General features: G+C 50.7%; 1 protein-coding gene across 1 annotated transcript in view; it reads left to right on the forward strand.

Moving 5' to 3' along the window:
• SLIT1 (slit guidance ligand 1) overlaps positions 1-12,081 on the forward strand; it is a 169,613-nt gene extending 157,532 nt beyond the window's left edge. The window contains exons 29-37 of the mRNA XM_061210737.1: positions 2,130-2,269; positions 2,457-2,550; positions 5,124-5,261; positions 6,513-6,750; positions 8,306-8,436; positions 8,920-9,074; positions 10,195-10,483; positions 10,830-11,041; positions 11,843-12,081. Coding sequence (XP_061066720.1) covers positions 2,130-2,269; positions 2,457-2,550; positions 5,124-5,261; positions 6,513-6,750; positions 8,306-8,436; positions 8,920-9,074; positions 10,195-10,483; positions 10,830-11,041; positions 11,843-12,081 — 1,636 coding nt within the window. The remainder of the gene's footprint in view (positions 1-2,129; positions 2,270-2,456; positions 2,551-5,123; positions 5,262-6,512; positions 6,751-8,305; positions 8,437-8,919; positions 9,075-10,194; positions 10,484-10,829; positions 11,042-11,842) is intronic.
• Positions 12,082-25,076: the final 12,995 nt, after the last annotated feature.

Raw genomic sequence — 25,076 nt, forward strand, 5'->3', positions numbered from 1 at the left:
AGGGGGCGTGTCTACGGAGAGGGCGGCTGAGAGGACGCACCTAGGAACTCTCCCTGCTAGGCCGGGAGGGGTGCAGCTGGGAGTAGACCCTCACACTTGGCATGCCTGCAGATTGAGGGGGCGCTGTGAGAAGGACCCTTTTGGTCGAAAGAGGTGCCTCCCTGAGTAACCCCTCAAACCTAAGGCTTACAAGGGCCTCCTCAGTTGTCCCCCCGAACCCCGCCAGAGGGGACTTAGCTGAGATCCGCCACCACCTTGCAGGCGGAATTAAACTCCAGGACACAGGCTGCAACAGTAGGCTTCACATCTTCTTGTTCACACCCCCGCCCCGCCGCAAACGAATTTTTAAAACTACAAACTGCCTCACATTCTTAAGTGACAGCTAAAAATCTTCATGGTAAGTTTAATTTTTCATTGCAAAGAAGGTCATTTCCAGAACGCTGTACATATTATTAACATTTAAAATTAAAGCTATGACTCTTTAAATCACTCTTTTATTATTCTCCAGGGAAAAATCATTTTAAAATCACGTGAAGGAACTCCTCTTGAACAGCTGCAACATCTTGCATCATTCTCGTTTCTACTCAAACTAATATTTCTGTTTTACTCCCCTCACCTGCCCCCCATTTTTCTTCTAATGTAATCTGTTTTCATACTAGAGACTTTCCTTGAGCACCCTGCCATACTTTCCTACCACCAAAATGGGTATATAAGTTTAAATTTAAAGTTTTTTACTATTTCTTGTCACCATAAACCTCTAATTAAAAGTTTCTTTTGCATTGAGTTATCATTACAATGATCAATAATATACAATTGATCAGAACAACATAACTGTTTTCCAAAATTTGATAATTATTACACGTAAAAGGAAAATTTTATTAGACTGTATCTCTTAATGAGATAGATGGAGCTTTTGTTTGTGTGTGTGTGTGTGTTTTCTTTTCTTCTCCTAATTGGTTTATGTGTCCAGAGGTGAATATTATAGAATGTGAGAGGGCTTAGCAGCCAATCTATTCCCTTAAAAAAAATACGTGTGTGTGTGTGTAGCTATAAATGCTGAGAAAGTTTGTTCACATAAATAAACCAATGAGATTAGGAATTTTATTATAGCCATGTCACTCAATTACTTGAAACCCTGCCAAGTTTATATGCTAAAAACCCCAAGTGATCTGTCATCAAAAATTATTTTTAATGCTCTGTCAGCTGACAGTTTCATGAGGTCTTCCCTCAATTATTTTTTAATGCACAGAACTAGAAACCTCGTGACTTGCAGAAGGGTTTGTTCATTCACTTTGGAAACATCAATATTCCTAATTGTCCCTTTATTTGGCACCCAAGGATCTTAGGCCCCAGGCACAGCCCACCTTGGCCTCGTGCTGGAAGAGGTGCGCGTGCACCTTTCTGGAGCTCCGGGGCAGGTCAGTTAAGGGGGGAGTTCCGTGCACAACATGAAGATGTGGAAATTAATTTCTCAGACCTCTCTGACCCACAAACCCTTGGAAAACCACAGTTGTCCCAGGGGGAAGTGTACCCCAGTTTGAAGATCGCTGATCTCCAGGGCTCTCCGAGACCTGACTCCTGCTTACCACCAGTCCTGTTCTCACCCCATCCCTGAAGTATGTGCTCCCCAAGCCCTGAAATATTTAGATGAGCAGGTACCCTCTGAAGGATGGGCTGTAAGGCTCTCTCTCCCCCAGGCTTTTACTCCCACCGCCTTCCCTCCCCTTCGTCTTCTCCCCTGTCAGAGTCCTTGGCTAACTCATCACCTCCTCCAGGAAGCCTGCCCTGACCACTCCCTCCAGGGAGGAGCTAGGTGTCCTCTGCCCCTTTGTCCACCCTCCCCAGCCTCAGTTGCGCACCGTTCTGATACTCACTGTCTCTCCTTTGGTTGCGAGTCTCCTCGTCGTCTCCCCTGCTAGACTGTGAGTGATCTCATGAGCACAGGAGCACAGGGCTGGTCTTGGTCACCTCTAACCCCCAGCATCTAACAGGGCTTGACCCAGAGTAGGGACCAAAACTCCAGGATGATGCTATTGACCGTTGGCCACAGGCTTCCATCAGTGCCTCAGGAAGGCTGCCGCCCTGCCCGTGGGCCCACACGCCTCTCCCTCCTCCCCTGCTCCCCACAGGTGCTCCTGCCCCTCCGGCTTTGAAGGACCGACGTGTGGGGTAAACACGGATGACTGTGTGGAACACTCATGTGCCAACGGGGGCACCTGTGTGGACGGCATGGGCAGCTACACCTGCCAGTGCCCCCTGCAGTACTCGGGTAAGCATGGCGGGGTTCGAGCCTCTGCGGGGAGGTGGGGGCCGGTGCTCGTGCCCTGAGCCCCTGTCCCATGGGCGGAAGGGCTGGGACCCTGCCTCAGTGTCTGCAGGAAGTTTCTGCTGGCCCGGCTGCCTGGCGGAGCACAGGGGGCAGCTTCTCTCCTGCCTCTCCCCCATTCTTCCCCCAGGAGCGGCCTGTGAGCAGCTGGTGGACTTCTGCTCCTCGGATTTGAACCCGTGTCAGCACGAGGCCCAGTGTGTGGGCACCCCAGACGGGCCCAGGTCAGTGTTGCCCATTTCTAAGGCCAGGGAAGGGCATGGGCCCCCGCGTCACCTCTCCTCTGCCCTCCCCAGCCTGTTTCCTCACCTGTCAGGTGGGTTTGGTCTTGGCTGTTCAGTTCCTGCCAGTCAGTGCCAGGGGCAGGGTGGTGGTAGTTTTAGTCCGACAGACCTGGGTTTACATCACGACCCGGAATGGGTGGCTTGACCACTCTGAGCCTCAATTTTCTCATCTGCAAACTGGGTGCACCAGTAGCTTCCTCCTGGGGTGGTTGTAAGGATTAGATAAGCAAATGCGTGAAAAGCACTTACCTCCATGTCTGACATTTGAAAAGTGCTCAGTAGAGAACTGTTGCAGGTCCACAATTTCTCATCGCCAATTACAAAATGCACAAAACTCTGAAAACCAAAAGCCATCTGCTAGCAAAATCTGATCCGATCAATGTATTTGGTATTAAAAGCTGACCTGCACTGATATGAAGCTACTTACAGTCACCATTCATCCCATGTAGTGGGAATATGTGTAGATTTTGCAGCAGAATGTGAACATGTTTAGTTAAGGGGCTGCCCCAGATCCAATTGGCACGTTACATAATATACAGTTATAGGCGTTGTATTACCTTTCCCAAATCCAAAACGTTCTGAATTTCAAAACCTGTCTGGCTTCAGGAGGGTTGGATAAGGGGTCCTTGACTGTTGTCACCATCATTGTTACTGGCATATGTGGAAGTGCTTTGTCACTGGAAGACTGTGATGTGAAGGTCACGGGGTTTTTAAGGTGTTGCTCCCATCTGCAGTTCTGCAAACATAGTCTCATTTCTGGGACCCTGTTCCAGCAGTCAGGGCAGCACTGTGGTCAGGTCTTCTTCAGGTCTGTGGCTGAGGGACCCAACCGCAGCTGCTCGGGCAGAGGTAGGGGATGGAGTCCCCCAGGGACTCAGTCCAGCAGGAGCTGCCAGAGCCTCCTGGGCAGGAAGTGAGAGCCGGGGGACACTGAGGCCCAGATCCTAGATCAAGGGGCCGCACAGGAGCCTCCATCCGAATGGTGGACAGACGCTGCACTGCTGGCTGAGCTGCCGGGTGGGGTGGGCGCAGCAGACCAAGGAGCAGTGGCAGAGCAGGTGGCGTGCACGCTCCTCAGAGGGGCTGGGCCTCAGAGGGCGGAACAAAGCAGGACTGCACGTTGTCCGGTTGGACACTGCTCAGAGGGTCCTTCACGCCCCAGAGAAGGAGCGCTTGGTGGGCGTGTAGTGCACCTTCACTCACCTTCCTGTCTTGGAGGAAGGACGGAACTGACAGACACTCAGCTGTGCCTGGTGTTGCACCTGGAACCCAGCAAGTATTCAGTACACACTCACTGGATGAATGGATAAGGGAATGACAGTGAATGAGGCTGAGGATGCTTAGCTACTGTAACATTTTTCAGACTGCAGCTCAAGACTCAGTAATAGATTGTGATCAGTTGGGTGATCAAGGTTAACGTTAAAAAAAAACAACAGAAAATATCAGAGAGCGTCATGCCCTTTTATATAGTAAGGATAAGTATTTTGGCATGAAACTGATTGCAGCGGGCTGTGTGTGTGTGTGTGTGTGTATGTGTGTGTTTACCGGGTACAAAGGTATTTCTTACCTCTTGAAAAACACTGGGAATGAATTAAAAAATCAGGCAGGAGCACCTACCTGCCAGGTTGTGTGGTTGAGCCGTGGAGTTCGCAGTTTGTAGTTTGGAAGGGTTTCCGGCAAGGGGTGTTCACCGGAGGCTTCCTGGAGGAGATGAGGTACTGGCCTGGCTGGACCGAGGCAGGGAGAGAGAAGAGGGTATTCCAGAATCAACAGGTGTGAAGGCAGAGACGTGTAGCGAGGTGCGGGTTGCTGCCTGTGGAAACAGGTCTGACCGCGGGGTGGCTTGTTATGGGGGGAGCCGGGTGGGGAGCATCTGGCAGGGCTGCGACCGAACAGGGGTGGACGAGCGTGCTCTTTATTTGATAGGCAAATAATTGGCAGAAATGGACTGACTCAGGCGAGCAGTGGGCCACAGTGTGAGCCGGGAAGCTGGGGCCTGGCCTGGAGTCAGGAGGCTGTGGGGAGGCGGGCACTAGCGTCTGAGGCCTGGGAGGCTGGGCCGGTGCAGTTGGGAGGCTGGGGAAGAGGGATGGATGAGCCCCATGTGACTCAGAGCCATACACTGGCTGGGGGTGGGGAGGGGGCGGGGGGCAGCTGGGCAGGTTGAGAAGGGGCTGAAGGTTGACCTTGGATGTGCTCTTGGTACTAAGGGTGGTCCTCCACCACAAGCGTCCATCTCCTCCAGCTCCTGGGTGTCCACCCTCCCAGCCCAGAGCAGCCCCCTCCCCTGCCTGCAGCCCACATAAGCTCCCTTCCTGGACTAGAAAACGGTCTCAGGACGGGTGGGGGCATCTTGACATCTAGGGCCCCGTGTGACCTCCTGGGGGACCCCACAGACCCCCAGGGCCATGAGGCTGTCTGCCACACACACACAGCCCTGGGGCCGCACAGGCTCCTGGCCGAGCTCTGGGCTGTGTGTGGGGCTGTTGACCCACCCCCCCCGCCCACCCCAGGTGTGAGTGTGCACCTGGTTATGCGGGTGACAACTGCACGGAGAACCGGGATGACTGCGAGGACCACCGCTGCCAGAATGGGGCCCGGTGCGTGGATGGAGTCAACAGCTACTCCTGCCTCTGTGCTGAGGGTTACAGGTGAGCGGCCCCAGGAGGCACCATGAGCGACTGACTCCTCTTAGCTGTCAGCTCTGGGACTGGCAGGAGGCACCCTGGGAGCTTTCACCGTGGCTATGCCAGTCACCATCTGTGTGGTCTGGGGAAAGTTAATCAGCAGCTCAGAGCACAGGCAGAGGGTCCCTACTCTGATTGGCACAGGGAGCGGGAGGTGGGTATAGATTACTGGGCAGTGCCCCATCACCTGCCCAGTGAACCCCTGAAGACATGCCCTGTATTAAAGGTCATTTACTTTTGCATCTTGGTCTCTCTGGGAGGCTGCGAGGGGAGGGCATCTGCCCTCCTTCCGGTCACCCACCTCCCATGCTCTGCTTGTGTCTTCTTTTAAAGAACAATTTTATTGAGATATAATTCATATGCTATATAATTCACCCAGTTAAAGTGTATAATCAGTGGCTTTTCATATATTCTCAGAGTTGTACATCCATTACCAACAAACAATTTTAGAACACTTCATTACCCCAAAGAAACTCCACACTCTTATCTGTCACCACAATGCCCCTCCATCCCAGCTCTAGATAACCACTAACCTACTAATGTCTGTGTCTGTAGATTTGCTTATTCTGAATATTTCATATAAATGGAATCATACAATCTGTGGTCCTTTGTGACCGGCTTTCACTTAGCATCATGTTTTAGAGGTTCATCCATGTGGTAGCGTGTATCAGAACTTCATTCCTTGTTATGGCTGAATAATATTCCAGTGTATGGATATACCACATTTGTTTATCCATTCATTGCTGATAGACATTTGGCTTGTTTCCTCTTTTTGGCTGTTGTGAATATTTGGTGCTACAGAGTCTTCTCTCTTTTGTTTGTCTCTTAAGTCTCAGCTTTCTTTTCTGTGAAATGGGTGTAGTAAAACTTGCTAGCAGAGTTTGCTGACATGAGTGCTTCTTAAAACTAACGGGCACACAAGTCACCTGGGATCTTGTTAAAAACCAGGTTCAATAGGCTTTCCATTTCCGACAAGTGCTCAGGTGATGTTGATGCTGCTGGTGCAGGGACCACACTTGTTTCTCACCTTGTTCCTCAGCATCTTTCTGGCTCTTAATTCTCTTAGGGAAAGTGTTCATTAGGAGCATCTTCTGTTACTTTAAAGCAACAGTGTCCCAAGATGTTTAGTGAGTTTCTCTCCAGGACTGTGGGAGAGGAAGATGACCCCTTGCTCCTTGGCCCTGCCCTCTCTGACCCATGTCTTTTCCGTCTCAGTGGGCAGCTCTGTGAGACCCCTCCCCGCCCGCCTGCCCCCAGGAGCCCCTGTGAGGGGACTGAGTGCCAGAACGGGGCCAACTGTGTGGACCAGGGCAGCCAGCCTGTGTGCCAGTGCCTCCCGGGCTTTGGCGGCCCCGAGTGTGAGAAGTTGCTCAGTGTCAACTTCGTGGATCGGGACACTTACCTACAGTTCACCGACCTGCAGAACTGGCCACGGGCCAACATCACACTGCAGGTGCGTGCCCAGGGCGCCCGTCACAGAGGGTGGTCCGGCAGCAGGGGACCCTGGCCTCAGGTCAGAGTATCAGGACAGCTGGGAGCACCCTGTGTTAGTCAAAACTCTTTGGATGTGGGTATCAGGATCTCAGCTTGAGCTAGTTTAAGCACAGTCGGAAAGGTTATTGGGTCACAAAACCAGTCTCAGGGAAGGGCAGGGGTGGAGGTGGTCTCATGGGTGACTGGATCCGCAAAACCAAACTTACCAGGATCCTCTCCCACCATCTCTTGTCTCAAAGACTCCCCTCAGCTTCAGCCTCCAATGCTGCAGACTGGCTTTCTCCACGTGGCTGGAACACGGCCACAGCTAGCGCTGGGAGCCCTTATTTTCCATTTCATGTCTTGAATTCCATCTCAGAACATCATTATGTTGAGGGAAAAAGAAGCAAGTTCTACTTCAGCAGCATTGTTTGCTAAATATTTCTTGGGGAGGGACAGCGGATTGCATTGCACTTCACATGAAAAAAAATTAAACTCCTCTTTAGCCATCCCTTTCTTTTCCCCAAATTCCATTCCTTATCCCAACTGCCACATCTTTCTTCTCTCCTTTATTTGTCCTCTTCTCATTCTTTTTTCTCAGAACCTTTCAGCCTCTCAAACATGCCCACTCTGCTCTCCTTCCCTTGATCACCTCTCATAAATTCTATCCACTACACTGTCCACACAGCAAGACCACAGCTAGCCTAACTGCTCAACAAAATAAAACTCACCAAAACCCTGCCCAGCCATTGCCTCAGGCACATCCTTGGAGAGGCTCAGTTTATCCCGCTATCCCCACCGCAGGCTCTTCCCCATAGCTCTAGTTGGACAACAGTCAGCAACCTCGGATCGGAGAAGATCTCTGATTGGCCTGCCTCAGGTCACATGCCCATCCCTGGACCAACTACTGAGTCCAGGGAGATGGGGTGCCATGGTCCAGACTGGGCCATGTGCCAGCTCTACAGACCAGGGGGTCAGGGTCTTTACCAGGAGAGGAACAAGGCAGGAAAAAAAGATCATGGCTCCCACAGCATCATAGAGGCATCTCCCTCCCAAGGCACAGCTCCAGCTTTTGCTCGCATGGCTCCAGTGACAGGTGCTACCTTCCAGGTTTGGGTGGCTCTGGCTGTTGGAGAGTCTTCCTGAGTCTGTCCTCTGTAGGTCCCGTCCTGGCCCCAAGGCAGCTCCCTGAGGCCCACAGAACAGGATACCCCACATCCTGTCTAACCGTCCTCTCTGGGCAGGTGGTCCCAAGCTGTCTTACCTCCTGGCACAGAGTTTTCAGGCCTCAGCTGGCCCATCTGCCCTCCCCTGCCTGGCCCTGGCCAGACTGGCTGTGGATGGAATTTGAGTGGGGGGGGGGGGTGGGGCTGCCAGCCTGGGACAGCGCCCCCTGGAGGATGTTTCCCTTGGGGAGGCAGGGGAGGACAGTTCTGCACACATTTCTCTGTTAATCGTGCCTCCGTCTGCCCCACCCGCCAGCCTGTGCTGCTGCTGCGTGGGGTGGGGTGGGAGAGAAAGTGCCGTTGCCATAGGTCTCCACAGCAGAGGACAATGGGATCCTGCTGTACAATGGGGACGACGACCACATTGCAGTAGAGCTGTACCAGGGCCATGTACGTGTCAGCTACGACCCGGGCAGCTACCCCAGCTCTGCCATCTACAGGTAGGGAGGGCTTCTTCAGGCCCACCAGCTGCCCTCAAGGGCTGGGGGACTGCCAGGGAGGGGTCTCCTGGGCCAAGAGCAGGTGGTTATCGGCACTACCAGAGACCTGGGCTGCCCAAGCGGAAAGGGCATTCAGACCACCGAGTCCAGCCCCATGCTGGGTTCGAGGCTCCCTGGGGCCTGAGCAGTGGTCCCATCCTTCCCCGTCCACAACCGCCTCACAGGGAGCTCCTCAGTGGGGAGGGGAGGCTGATTAGTTGGAAACCCCTGCCCCAAACTTCTCAGCTTTCCTAAGAGAGTGCCCAAAGGGGAGCAGGAGGGACCAGGTCAGAGGCCACCAAGTCCCCACAGTCCCCTCTGTTAGATATTTGGTTTCTTGGGAATCAGCTGCTGGACCAGTGGCCTTTCTGGGGAAGTGCCTAGGCGGGGATGGGTCCAGCTGAAGGCCATTCCCTGGGGCGGGGGCGCCTCATCTTCTTCCAGTGCCGAGACGATCAATGATGGGCAGTTCCACACCGTTGAGCTGGTCACCTTTGACCAGATGGTGAATCTCTCCATCGATGGCGGCAGCCCCATGACCATGGACAACTTCGGCAAACACTACACACTAAACAGCGAGGCGCCCCTCTATGTGGGAGGTGAGGACCTGGCCTGGGTGGAGCTGCAGCTGGCCCTCCCCGGGCCACTCCATCAGGTGGTAGCAACAGACATTCCGGATGGGGCCTCTGTTGCTCTCTGGCCTGAGCCTTGCCCGGCTCAGGAGAACTGCCCTGTGGGGGACATTCCAAGGTGGCAGTGGGGGAGGATCCTATGAATGGCCAAGCTGCTGGCGGATTGTCCACCTTGCCTAGAGCCCGCACTGCTCTCTGCCCAGCCCAGACTGACAAAGAAGGATGGGAATGTGGGTTGGGCTTGAGGCCTGGCCTGGGAGGGGGCCTGGACTTTCCCAGCTTACTTTTGCATGGTAGGTACCTTTCCTCTTGGCTTAGGGCCAGAAGGGGCTTGTCAGTTGTTCAGGGTCCATTCTCGGGTTCCTCAGAGGCCCAGGCATGGACTCCCTGCTTCAACTGGGGATCTCCCAGCTGGGCTTACAGGCTTTGTGGCTAGATGGCCCCATCCAGCACCCGAGAACATTTCTAGGTCTAGATGAAACAGGTTTCTAGATGCAGCGGGGCCGTCTCAGTGCCGCAGAGGGCCTTGCCGAGACGTCGGCCAGGAGGGTGTGAGGGATGGAGCCCTGGATTCTAATCCCAGCTCTGCTGTTTACTAGTTGTGCAGCTTAGCGCAGGTCACTGAGCACTGAAATCGAAGGGGTTTCAGCAACTCCGACGTCAGAGGGCTGCTGTGAAGGGATGACCACAAAAGTGGGGGACAAAGTGCCGTACACATGAGTTCTGGGCCCAAGTCCTTTGCTGCTTTTGGGGTCTCTGGGAGGTAAAAGCTGGTGTTCTGGGCAGGAGCCCTGGGCGAGGGCGGCCAGACTCAGGCACCCAGAGCATCACTTGTCAGCTGGCTGCTACCAGGCCTGGCACCCCCAGGCTCTGATCACAGAGGAAGCAGCTTTTCCATTTCTTCTGGGAAAGGAGTCTGGACCCTCCAAGGTGGCAAAAGACATTGGCCCAGAGTTGCAGAGACTGAAGGACAGATGCCGAGGGCAAGAGGGAACACTGTAGAGATGCCCAGTGGACCTCAGAGGTGGGTGCCAGGCAGGGTTTGAGCCTAACTCAGCCCAGCTCTGCCCCCTCCCCTCCACTCCAGGGATGCCAGTGGACGTGAATTCGGCTGCCTTCCGCCTGTGGCAGATCCTCAATGGCACGAGCTTCCACGGTTGCATCCGAAACCTGTACATCAACAACGAGTTGCAGGACTTCACCAAGACGAGGATGAAGCCAGGGGTGGTGCCAGGCTGTGAGCCCTGCCGGAAGCTCTACTGCCTGCATGGCATCTGCCAGCCCAATGCCACACCGGGGCCCGTGTGCCACTGCGAGGCCGGCTGGGAGGGCCTGCACTGCGACCAGCCAGCCGACGGCCCCTGCCATGGCCACAAGTGAGCCTGGGCTGGGCTCAGGGAGCCCTCCCCCACTGCCCACCTGCAGGTTCCCTTCCCTTCCCTGCAAGTTCCACTTCCCCATGGTGAGGAAAGACTGTGTCTTTAAACTCCAAAATTGGAACATGTGGCCTAACACAGGGTTTTATTAATTTTTTCTGGCTTTCAGTTTTTATTAACAGGAAAAGGACCCTAGGGACAAACAATCACATTTTGCTCCCTTTGTTTCAATTTTGGGAACAGAATAAGACCCTGTGAAGCCCAAGGCTGGGGGTGTGGGGTGCCCTCGGGTGGGCTTGGATTGGCTCTGGCCTGTCCTCACAGTGCCTTTTCTCTGTCCCTCCAGGTGTGTCCACGGGAAGTGCACGCCTCTAGATGCTCTTTCCTACAGCTGCCAGTGCCAGGATGGGTACTCGGGGGCCCTGTGCAACCAGGCTGGGGCACCTGCAGACCCCTGTGGGGGCCTGCGGTGCCTGCACGGCCACTGCCAGGCCTCAGCCACCAAGGGGATGCACTGTGTGTGCAACCCCGGCTTTTCGGGCGAGCTGTGCGAGCAAGGTCAGGGGCCCCCCTCCTGACATGCCCTCTCCAGGGTCCCTCCCCACAACGTGCTTCAGTGACTTGACTTTTCTTTTTCCCAACCTCAGCAACCCCTCTGTGCCCCTTCTCCCCTCCTGCACCTTGGGTTGCTATTGGGCTGTAGCACCCCCAGTCCTCTGGGCTCTGAGCCCCACCCCCAGACAGATGCCCATCTCTCCCTGGCCCAGCTTGCCCTGTAGCCCCTTTATCTGGGCTAAGTGCCCCTTCTGGCTGGGGTCTCTCCTTACAGAAGAGACCACCAGAGTAACAGCATCTTGGCCACATCACTTAGGGACCTGGAGAGCAGCAGGAAGTTTGAGAGTTGGGGACCCTTCCCAGGTCCTCCTGGCCCACGTGACCAAGACGGTCAAGGGACTGCTGCTGAAGGGGGCAGGAAAGAGCCTGAGAAATCCAAAACTCAGGCACCTTCAGGTCCCCTAGGCCATACCCTCTGGCTCCAATTTCTTCTCTGATGTCATCACCTCCCAGGCTTCCAGCCACCTCTTGCACTCCTCTGGAGGCCACCTTACCCTGAGCCCAATCTGTCCTGGGGGGCCTTGGCAGCTAGAAAGTTCTTCCTTTTCACTGACCTCACTGTGGGCCCAGGAGGAAGCATGTGCATGTGCATGTCTGGCAGGGAGGAGGTGGGGATGGAGGTGGGGTCCAAGGATGCTGCCCCACCCTCCTCCTCCTCCTTTTTCTCCTCCTCCTGCTTCCCCGGGGGCAGCGCTGGCCCATGGGTGTGCCCTGAGGCTTTCTCTTGGTGTCTGTCCCATCCAGAGTCCGAGTGCCGGGGGGACCCTGTCCGGGACTTTCACCAGGTCCAGAGGGGCTATGCCATCTGCCAGACCACGCGCCCGCTGTCGTGGGTGGAGTGCCGGGGCTCATGCCCCGGCCAGGGCTGCTGCCAGGGCCTGCGGCTGAAGCGGAGGAAGTTCACCTTTGAGTGCAGCGATGGGACCTCTTTTGCCGAGGAGGTGGAGAAGCCCACCAAGTGTGGCTGTGCCTTCTGCGCTTAGCGCCCGGCGTGGACGGGGAGGGGAGAGGGCGGGCGAGGGGGCGCGGCCGCAGCGGAGACCGAGTGGCCGGCAGCTGGGCTGGGGTGCGGGCCATCACCACGGCGACGCCTGGGCGACCGGCCCTCCCGTGGGCGGGGGGGCCAGAACCACCTTTCTAAAGCCGACGGCGCCGCAGCTGGGGACGGGGCGGGGCGGGTGGGCGTGACCCGGGCCGCAACCCGCCCTCTCCGGAAGTGCCTTGCACAAGTAGGCGCTTAATAAATATTTGTTGAATGAATGTGTGCGTGAGGTCAGGCCAAGAAGTGCAGAATAGTGACACCTCCTCCTTGCCTGCTACCTGGGTCTGAAGATGGGACTGCCCCTTCCCAAACCAGCCTTTCCCTCTCGCCTGTGGCCTGTGCGGGTCCCAGAAGCCCCTTGCCCCCCTGCAGATAACCTTGAAGTACTCTCAGCCTGCGCTGGGGCAGCCGGCCTGGCTCTCAGCTTCTGCTGCCGCAGCGTCCGCTGGCAGTAGGTCAGGCTGCGAAGGGGAAGGGCCCCCTCCTGCTGGCCAGGAAGGGACCAAGCCCTGCCCCCTGGGCTGCCTGGCAGTGCTGCAACCACTGCTTGCTTGGGAACGGGCCAGAGGGTGGAGGTGGTTTTAGGACCAGACCTCTGAATCCCAAAGTTATGGGATGAGCACTGTAATTTCAAGGAGGATGCTCGTGCGGAGGAAACAACCACTGGGACTGCTTAGGGTGGGGGGGACACCACCAAAAAGGACAGGGGTTCTTGGTTCCAACTGAATAAACATCACCACCTCCAGATACTAGCCACCAAGGGGGCATTGGTCCTGGGCTTCCTCAGCCATTAGCCAGCCATCAGCTGCTAGCTAGCAGGGGGACTTGGGGGTGTAGGGGGCTTGGGCTAGGCTGCTAGGCCAAGGAGGGGTCTCCTCCCATGTAGACTGGGTTCAGATCACCTCACGCCGCAGACCAGTAGGGAACAGTGGTCCAGACATCAGGAAACCTCCGCTGGCTCTGTCACTCTGGGCGAACGTCTTCCCCATGGGCCTCAGTCTCCTCAGCTATCAAATGGGGAGATGGGGGCGAGCAATGTAGACCCTCCCACTGTGGCTCCAGGAGGGAAGCTGGATGAGTTAGAAGATCTACTTTCATTAATCACGTCAACAAGTATTCATGTGCCTGACCGGGGCTGGGTACTGCGGGTGTTCTCCCCTCACGGACAGATGCGACTGACCACAGAACATCACAGGAGCGACCTGTGATGCTTGGGAAGGATGGCTGGGAAGGGATCTGAGGCGAGTGAAGGCTCCAACCACAGACACCGGCCCAGGCCAGAGCTGCTCACTCCAAGTGTTTGCAAGGAAGGACTCAGTGTCTGAAGAGTCATCGAACATGTTGCCGTGTGACTACAAATGCTTCTCTTCCATGCAGAATGAACACGCAGAAAGATGATCTTTGTGCCTAAATAGCGAGCTGGCTGGAAGGAAGATAGGTCACGGTCTCCTGTCCCAGTGTCTCCCCAAGAGCGTGTGCCTCTGGGGGATCCTGGGGGGCAAGGAGGGTGAGCATGTCCCTTTCCTGGCTCCTTCCATCTGCAAACAGAAGGCAGGGTCAGGGGAGTATGTTGTGATGGGGTTGAGGTGGCCTTGTGCTTGGGGGCGGCAGGCGGAGTCCTTGATACTGAGTATCCTGGAGCCTCCTACGACTGAGAGTGCCTGGCGTGTTCCACTACCCTGGGACTCAGGCCAGTGAGTTTGAGTCCTGGGCCCCCTGTAATGGGAAGAGGACCCTGCCCTGTCCACCTGGGGAGGTGTCCTGAAGGCTGGATCTGCCCCTCACCAGGGGCCAGGCTCTATTTTCTTGTAACTCTGAGCAAGGCCACAGCACCCCTCACACTCATGGGCAGCAGCCTGGGCCTCGAGGGGCTTCTCCTAGGGCTGCACAGCATCCTTCTCTTACCTAGACTTTCTGGGCCCCTGCGGGCGCCTGGACAGCAGCCAGCACCAGGCTGGGTAGGAAGGAAAGCTCAAGTGTAGCTAGCCTGCCCCTTCCACGGAAGAGAGGGTTCTGGAACCCGCCAACCCTGAGACACTTACCTTCCCCTGGCTACCACCATTCCTCACTGACCTGCAGAAACCGTTCCCCGGGCTTGAGGGGCGATGTCTGGCAGGACCTCTTCGCTCTGCAGAAGTGGAAAGGGCACCTGCAGACAGGTACTGGCTGCCAGGAGTCCTGCACTCCCAGTGCCATGGGTTTGGGAGGGCAGAGGATGGAGTGTTTGTTTGCAGGGAGCACCCTGTGAGCTTGCTGCCACCCCTGTCCACCCCTCCACAGCACCCCGCGCCCCAGCCCAGCTCCATACTCACCCTTGGTCGAGCCAGAAGATTGGGATGCACCACAAGGGTGAGGGCAGCAAGGGGCCGAGAGACCCATGCGCCCCAGGGTCAAGTTTTCCTCAACTGAACCACCAACCCGAAAGTTGCTAAGGAACTGGATCACCACACACCTTGCCTGTTCACGTTTGGGCCTGCCGAGTCCCAGAAGAAGGCTACCACGAAATCATCTGAGAAATCATTTCCAAACCTTGTCACCCCTTTGGTAAAGACTCCAGTTCACTTTGATGTCGTCCTCGGCTGATTCCACTGAAGAGACATAAGCAGGGCAAGACCCAAAGTTGCTGCTGCTTTGGCAGCACTGCAGGCGACAGTGGCCTTGGCTCCCTGTGCAGGTGTCAGGAAATGGAAAAGGCTGTACTTTGTCTCTTCTTCGCCTGCTGTTAGCCTAACCAGGAAAGTATCTCTTTACACAGAATACTTAACAGATTCTAATATATATTTGTATTTCATTTTGTTATAGTATTTTTATATGTTAAAGTCAACATCCAGTGTCTTGCTTCGCTTTTCAGATGCTATGTAGTTGTGACATTTGGTTTGGTTTGGGGTGGGGGGTTCTGTAGTCTTGTTTGGATCACTCTTTTAAAGAGACTGGTTTAGAACAAGCCCCTGGGGGAGCCACACCTGCCCTGTCCTGAGACGTGTTATTTTAGAACATGTTGGATATTGTCTGTTGTCTTCCTGTGAACATGAAATTGATTCACTCAGGTTCTGCCTTTGTTGATCTCTTTTTCTGCATCAAGGATGAGCCCAGGGCTGCTGACACACACCCTCGCATGGGCGAGAGTTTCTGGGCTGCCCATACACCAGCCACAATCCAGGCATGGAGCCCAGACACAGCACATGTAGGGTATCTGCCCTTGGAACTCTCTAGCCTTCCTGAAGTGGCAAAGGAGGCCTGTTCCTCCTGAAGAAGGAAGGGGAGGTGTGGGGGGTGGCTTAGTCATAGCTCCCTGGGGATGTCAGTGTGAGAACAGAGCCTGACACGGCACAGCACACACGGATCTGGGGAGGCTGTCCATCCTCACTTCTCTTCAAGAGTCACACCCACGTTTTGTAAGTTTGTGTACAGAGCCATGCCCATATTTAACATGGCTCTGAAGGTTTTAGAGCGTCAGGGCAACAGATTAGAGGAGTGTGGCTTCTCCAACTGTCCTGTAAGGTTGACCTGTCAGGCACCAGAACAGTGGTTCTTAGGGATCAGTGGAGAAAGGAGGCAAACATACTTCTACAGTGGTTCTACTATGACTTCAGACCACAGAACTGCACTCAAATTGAGCTTTGTAGGACGTGTGACCTCAGTGTCTTGGTGAGGCCAGGCCCTGGCAGTGAGGCTGGGCAAGCTCCCTGACACCAAGGGGACCCCGCTGGCCCTCCTCTGATGCAGGACCATAAACTGATTTCCCGCTCGTGGTGACGGTCACATATGCCACACCTTAACAGCACACGGTCACCTTGAAAGTGGGCAGTGATGGTAACTGCAGTGCCTTCAAAGCAATGAGGGATTTGGGAGGAAATGTAATGAACCAGGTACAGGACAGAAAACAGGTTAAAATAGGGTTGTAAGCTCAGGAGTCTGGAGAGGCCAGTAGGTTACTTACCTAAATGAGTCAAGTGGCCACATGCCCTTCAGCCCATCATCTGTACTGCCACTTCTGATAAAGCAGCATGGACAGAGACCTGGTTCTCTACTGTGAAGAGCAAGGGACAAATGGTAAATGAGGCAGATTGTGATGACCTGAAGGGTGAGCTTTCCAATCCACCCAGCTCCAGCTGACTCTTACCACGCACTGATTTTGTCAGATCTTCATTATCTTTTTTTAAAAGCTAGAAATCAATTTTTATGTAAACACTCAGTTTTAAAATACTGTTTTTTAAAAACTGGCTAAATAAAACACAACTGTCAGCCACCAGTCTGCAACCTGAGTTAGAGTAAAGTAAGTGGCACATTTCAGTTACAAGGAAATATCTAGCCAAGGGAACGGGGCACAGCAGGCCTTGGCTGGGGGGGTGGAGGGAGTCGAAGGGATGCCCAGGCTTCCAACTAGAGTTGCCACACTTCCCCATATTGGTGATAATGCATCTCTATCACCCCTATGTCCTGAGCCCTCAGAGTTCATTTTAGAGATGTTCCCTCACCCCAAGCCAGTCTGCATCTCTCATGTCAGACTCCAGTTACTCTACCACAGGATGAATATTGGAGGAAAAGAGGTCTATTTCAACAACGAAAAGTCCTCATCTGGAACAAGACAGTTCTCCAAATTCAAATTAAGAAGGGAGGCCTGACTGCCAGCTGCAGGGTTATTTCCATCGGGTGGAGTTCTGCGTGTCAATGGCCACTGTCAGATGAACTTGTTAATGAAATTGTGGCTGATTCCACGGAATCACTGGCTCACTGGATCCCTAAATAGACTCATCTCCAGGAGAGTTGAAAGAATATAATGAAACGGGTCATGAGGCGAGTAAATGGAAGGATTTCCTGCCAACTTTCTGCCATACCCCAACATGGGCTCCAGAGAGCTGGGGTGCTGTGCACATCCCCCCTAATCTAGCAGTGGCATACCTGAGGTCAGAAGCGCGGATTCAATTGCTCCTTGCACCTCAGGATGAAGCACTGGCACCTTCCCAGTTCTGCCATGGGAATTCCCAAGGATCATCCATTGTGTTTTCTATTCCCTGAAGTTAGGCATAACTCACAAAATGGCCACAGATCTAGCAAACGATGTTCCTTTAAGTCCCATCATCAGTGGCCGAGGCAAAAGTAGTAAGAAGTATTGCTTTTTGGTTCCTTCTGGCAACTTACCAACTTTGCCGTAGGCTACAAGTTGAACGCTGGGCTTCAATGCGTTCTGTACCCTCTCCAGTAACTACACAAACACACTTTAATATCAAAGAAGTTTAATACGCTGCAATAAAATAAGCGCCTAGGAAAAGCTCATGGAATAGATGTCAACGTTAGAGAAATCCCGCCCACACATCCTCTAGCTCTGTAACCCATCCCTCAAAACCAAACTAGAAAATCTGAAACAACAAAGGAAATCCTTCCAAGCTTGGATTTCAGTGAGGGCCCCTTTACCAACAACAAGAACACAGTTTCCTACATGGTCTAATAGGAAAGTAAAACACAGAAGCACAAAAAGTCCACAAGATTTCAATATTTAAGAGACTTGGTACATATTCAAAGTTAAAATAACTCCAACTTTTATAGCTATACATATTGTTTTAAAGCAACTTAATATATTTTAAATTTCATATATACACTCTCAAAGGTTCTTCAGGTGAGGTATGTAAACATTGTCTAATGAAAAATTTTCAATGTTTCAAACCAACAAATTCACAGCATACATTGAATTTTCTTCCATAAAAGACACAGTATTTTCCTACACTCACTAACATAGTGGAAGTCCAGGCCCAAGGGATACATGCTGATCATCCGGATTACCGTTTGCAGAAATTCTCATTTCACTACTTTTGACAAGACCGCCTTCACACAGGTCAGGATCACACACTTGGTACCAGGAAGGAGCTAGGCCCTCTGGAGACTCTGTCCTTGGGCATCTGGATCGCTGGCTAAGACTCACAAGACAGCAAAAATGAGCACATCTGAACAACTACGAGAATGACCTCGGCAATGACAACACTGGGAAGAACCAGAAAGACCTTTAAAGGAACGGTAGAGATTCATCTTAGAGCTCCCTGGATCCACAGCCGGATCAGCAGCCCTGCCCTAAATTCATTCTGAAGGCTGTGGCCTAAAACCAATAAAAACCCAACACGGCACCTGAGCTTCAGTTAAATTGCATGGGCCTCCTATGACCCCCTGGCCTCTCAAAGGCATTAACTCTAGCCTAAAAGTAGGACCCTGGGCTGTGCTTTTCATACAGGTTGGGGTTGAATTTCTTAATATCATAATACATACAGGAAAATAATGCCATGAGTTCACAAAGATGACCAATGCCTGCACACAGGCACTGGCCAATGACCTGGGAGGAGCTCAATTTTGAAAACTACTTGTTCCCTGAGGGTAAACAGCAGGCTTCTATTGAGATTAAGTGAGGCTAATAAAGGGATTATTTATTACAAGGCCATAAGACTCCGGGGAGCCTCAGGGCGGAATTCTATTTTACCCCACGTAATCTATAACGCCCCCCCCCGCCCTCCCCCCACCACAAGAAGTAGTCACCTTCCCAAAGACACAACATAGGTCCGCTTCTTTCCTCTTGCTTGCTTCAGGCTCAGCAACGGAAAGTTTTATCCTAATGCACCCACTTCAATCTAAAAAAACACTAGTGAAAAATTCCAAACACCATCATAAATACAAAAGAGAAGACATATTCCAAAAGCCTAAAAAACTACATTATTCTATTAATGGTTATCTGGGTGTGGGGTATTTTTCATAAAGTTCAGGACGGTCACAAGGAGAGGCTGCTAAACAGCTTAGAAATCTGTTGGACTGAACACGCTGGGACGCTTGGAGAGGCAACTGCCCTCTTTGCACGAACCTAAATGATTTAACCCCAGACACGGAGGGGGCTTCAGATATTTCAAACTCAGGCACAGAGGAGGACTACAGGAAATGGGCTAGCTCCTAAATGTAGCTCAGATACAGTCAAAGGACTTTTTATGGGCCATTTACATTTTTAATGTGAAAGGTTCTTACACTTATGCTATAGCCAAATGAGTTTTGCTTCAGCTAGATTCTGTAAACCCTACAAATTCATGGAAAATTGATAATTTTTCAGTCTCTATGCCCAATTTTTGATGTGTCTGGTGCTGGCAGATTTCTCATCCATCGCTAGTGTTGTATGATGTGGAGCGTGCAGACAAACAGAAGCAAAAATTCAAGTACAGCAACCTCTCCAGCAAAGGCAAGAGGTCTTAGCAAGAGCTGTTCTACCCCCACCCTATCCTCTGAGACAAGGGCTAACGCAGAGCCCGGAATAAATGCTATTACCTAGAATCTTATTGCTTACAGGCAACACATCAGAAAGAAAACCTGGAAATCTGCTCTGCAGGTCTGGGGGCTGACCACTGACCAGTTTATCATACATATGTGTGTGTGTATATATATATAATATATAACATAACCAGATGAGAAGAAGGAACGACTAAAGCTTGGATTTGGTGTAACATTACAGATCAAATGCCCCAAACAGCTCTCAACCTGCTGGTTTTTGTTCTTTCTCCATGTGTGAACTGTGTTATGAAAGGAAGTCCATTGCTCAAAATATATTCTTCTACAATACTACAATGCAAACCAACATCACTCAGAACATGAATCTGTACACAGCACATGTAATAAATATTTTTTAAAAACTATTTACAACATTATTTCTCGTGAACATTCAGATGAGAGCAAAGTTTATTTCTTCCTGCAAAGGTTAAAAAAGTTTTGACTGTCTAGTTCAGTGCTAAATTCCCTGGCACCTAGTTACCCTTTCACATTTCATCTTAAAATCAGATTTGCTTACAAATAGCATCTGAAAAAAAACATTCTCCAGCATTACTGTTCAAGTGTCTTCCTCACTTGTTTAGAAAAGACAAAGGGAGGCCATAAGTAAATATGCTAATTATGGTTCAAATGGATGACACAAATCCCTGTGTGTTGTCCCAAGCCCACCGCAGTCCTGGAGCTGCAGTTCTCAGTCCAGCCAGCCGGGCAGAATGAGAATCGTGACTCAGACAGGGGTGCCCAGGAATGGGGCACAGGGAAGAGGAACATGATGGGAAAGCATCAGTTCCATTACATTTACGGGTGCTGAATTGCAGACTAGGACTCCTGAGAAGTAAAGCTGCACACATCTTAGAGCAGATGGCCTCACTGTGTACCATCAGTTATAGGTGGGCTGGCCCACATCTGCACAGATGCTGAGAGAGGGAGGAGGCAGCGAGCTGAGGCGCTCAGTACTCAGTCAAGGTGCGGAAGGAAACGTGCTTATCTCCCGTGGTTAACGAGAGTGGGAACAGGTCTTTCACGAAGGTGAGAAAGACTAAAATACATCTTAATGCTTTCTTTAGGCAACCAGTGGTTTCTCCATATCCCACAGGTATAGGTTTGTATTTCCTTGGGGTTACAACTAAGGCTCATCTCCCTGCACAGGATGTTGAAATCTACAGCTGAATGTACCAACTGTATATGCAAAAAGTGGGCTGCTGGAGGCAAGCCCCGATGTCATGCCTGGTGCAGCCACACCGACTGTGGGAGACCCACTTTGTTCTGGGATGGGGTGACAGTGGGGATTGTGCTCAGGTTCCCAATCCAGTTGCATCTGCCTCAATACAGTGAGGGCTTCAAGGCTCACCCTTCTGCCTTCACTATGTTGTTTGGGGGTTCAGTGGCCGAGCATCGTAGCTGGGGAGGATGGGTTCTCTAGAAAGAACACTTTTTTGGAAAGCCCTTTTGACATTAATTTTTTTTGTTTGTTAAAATAAATACTTTCTATAGAAGCATTTGAACAGGAAAATACCACTATGTACACAGTGAAATAAATTTCACAGTGGTGTGTATAAACACGTATTATATATATGTATTTGAAATCATAGTCACATAGTCTCCTAGAACTGTTAAGAATGCAGAAATCACTGGTGAAACTTATAACCTTAAGCTATAGTGGCTCTAAAACTAATCCCTACCTGTGGTATAAATATACAAAATTATGAAAATCTTGTTTGTATAGCATCTCTTCCACAAACTAGCTCCCAAATTCTACAGATTTAGCTACAAGACGACATGAAGTGTAGATTATAGAAAACGATTTGAGTGAGAAAGTTGGTAAGGTGACTAGCATTTGGACCCAATGGCTAACTACGAGAAGAAAAATAGTTATGGAAAGAAATGCTTCTAATACAACATATATATGTTCAGTGAAGCACTTGAAAAGTAGGAGACTTCCCAGAGAAGAGGCCTCCTGGAAGGGGGCTTGGGGCATAAGCAGAAGAGGGAAGAGGCAAGGTGCCAAAGGTGGGTCCTCAAAATGAGGTGAGTTAGGCCTGACCAGGAGTGGGCTTCACTGGCCAGGCCAGAGAGCTCTGAACTTCGGTCTAAAGCTGCTGGTGGGCTGACAAGGTGCCATTGACATGCTGGTATTTTTAAGAGAGCTGAGGATGGGTGATCTGGATTAGAGGTTTAGACAAGTAAAAAGACCAGCCATTTATATTCACAAGTAATGACCGAAGCTTGGGGAGTGATAAACTTGCAAATATACTGTACATGAATATACTGTATAGTTTCTGGGGGTGAAACTAACATGCTCTCTGCCTGCCGGGAGAGGCACTATTCTAGGCTTTAAGTTCATGAGGAAATCCGTTTGTGTTGAGCACTGCTGTAGGGGAATATCTCTCCATGAGAGTCAAGTTCACCCTGACTCATAAACATGAAGACAACTGTAGTACTTTTAGTTTAAAAGACTTTGTACTTTTAGCTTTAACTAGTTATCCTAGTAGATCACATTGAATGTCCAAGATTCAACAAATACTCAATCCACAAAGGGAGATATATTTTTTTCTTTAATACACGAGCATTAGTCAGGAATAATGTGGAACAGCAGCTGTGTGCTAAGATCGAACAGGCAGACACCGTGAAATCTAAAAGGAAAGAAATGTTGCAATGCTGGACTACATAAAAAAATAAGTTTGTGCCTAACTGGTCACACAATTTGATCTTGAATGACATATTGCAAGGGCCAGTAAACCTTTTCTTTAAAGGGTCAGGTAGTAAATAGCTTATATTTTAGGCTGTGTGGGCCACATGGGGTCTCTTTACTCTTTTTTTTTTTTTAACATAACCCTTAAAAAAACAAGGTACAATGCATTCCTCCAATCTCTGGTACATTACAAAACCATGGGCAAGTGGTTCTTTTTTTAATAAGCAATCTACTTCCATGTGGCTTGCCTACTGAGCACCTCATGTTAAATGGAATGGTCCCAGGCAGGTGAGAAAGCCTCTGTGTCACTTTGCTCACTGGCGAGCATGACTGCACACCTGCCCCTCTGAGCACTAACATACACCACCAAGGCTCTGGGGAAATGATCAAAGGGAAGGTAATGCAAGGAACTGGCCAGCTGTGGCTCAATTCCAAGGGCAGAAGCATGAGCAAGGATGCCTGCAAAGTGACTCAGGTGGTTCCCTGGGTCCCCAGTATAGCATGGCAAGCAGCATCAGGGAGCTCTGGGTTTCTGCCTGAGCATGACAGTATCCTTAAGGGAAGGAGGTCAGACTTTCATGTCTTCCAATCCGTCCACTGTAGAATACAGCAGTTTGTTCTGACATTTCAAGGGATGAACTATATCGAAGGCTGTCTCAAAAGGCTTCCCATAATTCTGCTTGTACTAAATACAATCATCTTTTTATTTTCTCTTTCTCCCTGAAAAGGACTTGGGAGCAAGCCTGGGGTAGAGTATTTACTGCTGGGATGTGAGGATTGCTTTGCTGATGCCTTACATAGACATGATTTCATACTCAGAAAAATTTCCAATATTTCAGTGGATACCGAGCCATAAGAAGATAAAAATTCATAGTTAAGAATTCAAAATGATAATTATCTGTTTCAAAACAAACGGAACAGTCACTGTTTTAGAGCCACTGAGAAACAGATCCTTGAGTTTTGGGGGAGGGGAAGACAAAACCTTGGCAGTTGACAGGATTTAATCTAATCATCCATAACTTCTCAGTCACACTCAGGTTATAATAGGCTCCAATTTTCTATTAGTCTTTCTAAAGCACTTCAAGCCTCTATCTTTCAGTTATTGGCGTGCCTTTAATAAAATTATTTTGAAAGAAGAGTAGGTGACTGAAAAAAGTATCAGTGCCAATACATTTTTTATTTTCCTAGAAGCTGGCCAAAAATATTACATAATAAACAATGCCTTGGGTTTATGATTAGACTTTGTTTCCTCTCTGTGAAAAGGTTTTTCCATATCTAAATGTAAGGTTCAGAAAACTGAACATCCACCTAAAGTTGTCTCAACTAATTTTGAAAGAAACAAAATTTGGCTTACTTTAGTAGTAAACAAGAAGTGAAGCCAGAGTCAGGTCTATGATAAAAACTGAATGAAAGGAGAGGCCCAGGCCACATCATGTTAGAACTCTGAACTCCTAGTTGCTCATGGATTCTGACTCTAGAGGTTAAGGTGGCCTCGATTTGGCCACTGTGATGGGTGATCCTAACAGGATGTGACGCTAAGGTAGCTCAAGTTTCAGGAGATGGTATCTGATGTGCTGTGGCAATATAATGTGTCTTTTTTGTAGCAAGAAAAAATAAAGACATGTAAAAAGAACAAAATTGAGGTAAGATAAGGAGGAAGGAGAAGAAAAGAAGAAGACAGGAGAAGAGGCAGAAGAAAGGAGAAGATAAACCAGGGAAGCTTTTTTTCCTGAAAAAAAGATTCTTTTCTCAAGCATGGGTCAGCAAACTTTTCCTTAAAGGTCCAGGTAGTAAATATTTTAGGCTTTTGTGGGTCATGTGGTCTCTGTTGCAGATGCCCAACTCTGCTGGAAAGCAGCCAGAGACAATACATAAACAAATGGGAGTGGCTATGTTCCAAAAAACTTTTATTTACAAAAGAATGACCAGCCCACAGTTTGCAGACCTGTGAAAGATCATCTGTCGGCCAAATGAGACCCTGCATGGGCTGACCTAAAACCAAAAGAAGTGGGTGTGGCAACTTGGGCCAGCACTTGGGAAACTCCAGCCCAGTCCCAGGGGCAGTGACAAGACGCCAGACTCACTGAGGGTGACACTACAGCATCTCCAGCTTGCCTCACATAGCATGTTGCCCTTTCCTACTTGGCTCTTAGGTCCATTGATCAACAGGCAAACTGCCCACAAATGATGGTGACAGCTTCAGTCATCACTACAGAATTCATCACAAGGGAGAAAAGAGTCCAAACTTCAATTCAAAATGACCGTCTTGAAGTGATGTTTTACTGATGATCTATCTGAACAGTGAGAAATTCACCTGCACAGTATGTGATGCATAGAGGATCCTATTAAAAGCACCACCTTTGTGAAAGGATGACTAACACCTATCTATACTACGCAGGAACAATGAGGCATGAAACCCACAGCCTAAGATTGTTTTTTAAATAAGGCTTGTGTAGAAGTCTTTAATGAAGTACAGACACAACAGAATTGGCCTACCTAAGGGAGCCAAGGGACTAGCAACTGCAGGTTAACAGACATTAATAACATTTGTATATAAGAAGCCTCAAGAGCAGAACAAAGGTTTATGGCCTTCCTGCTGCACTGCAAGATTGCTACACGTCTGAGGAAGTGCTAGGTGTGAGGCTCTGGACCCCAACTGAGGGTACTGTCTCCATGCTGTCCTCCCAAACCCAGGGAGCCTCAGGGGATAGAAAATGGGAGATAGAAATGGGTCTCCTGAAGAGGGCCCACCTCTGGGGAGCTATGGTAGAGCTTCAGTGATTGCTTCCCAGGTGTCTTCCAGCTCCTCCAGAAGCTCAGAGGAAATACCAATGTTCTCTGGTCATCAACATCAGCTCCAACAATCACTTCACTGAGTACAGGCCCAGGAGAATTCCTTTCAAATTTGGAATCCAGAAGGTGGGACAGACTGCCTTTGCATCGAGTGGCAAGCC

Source organism: Eubalaena glacialis, chromosome 1 (assembly GCF_028564815.1).
Source record: "Eubalaena glacialis isolate mEubGla1 chromosome 1, mEubGla1.1.hap2.+ XY, whole genome shotgun sequence".
NCBI classification, from domain to species: domain Eukaryota; kingdom Metazoa; phylum Chordata; class Mammalia; order Artiodactyla; family Balaenidae; genus Eubalaena; species Eubalaena glacialis.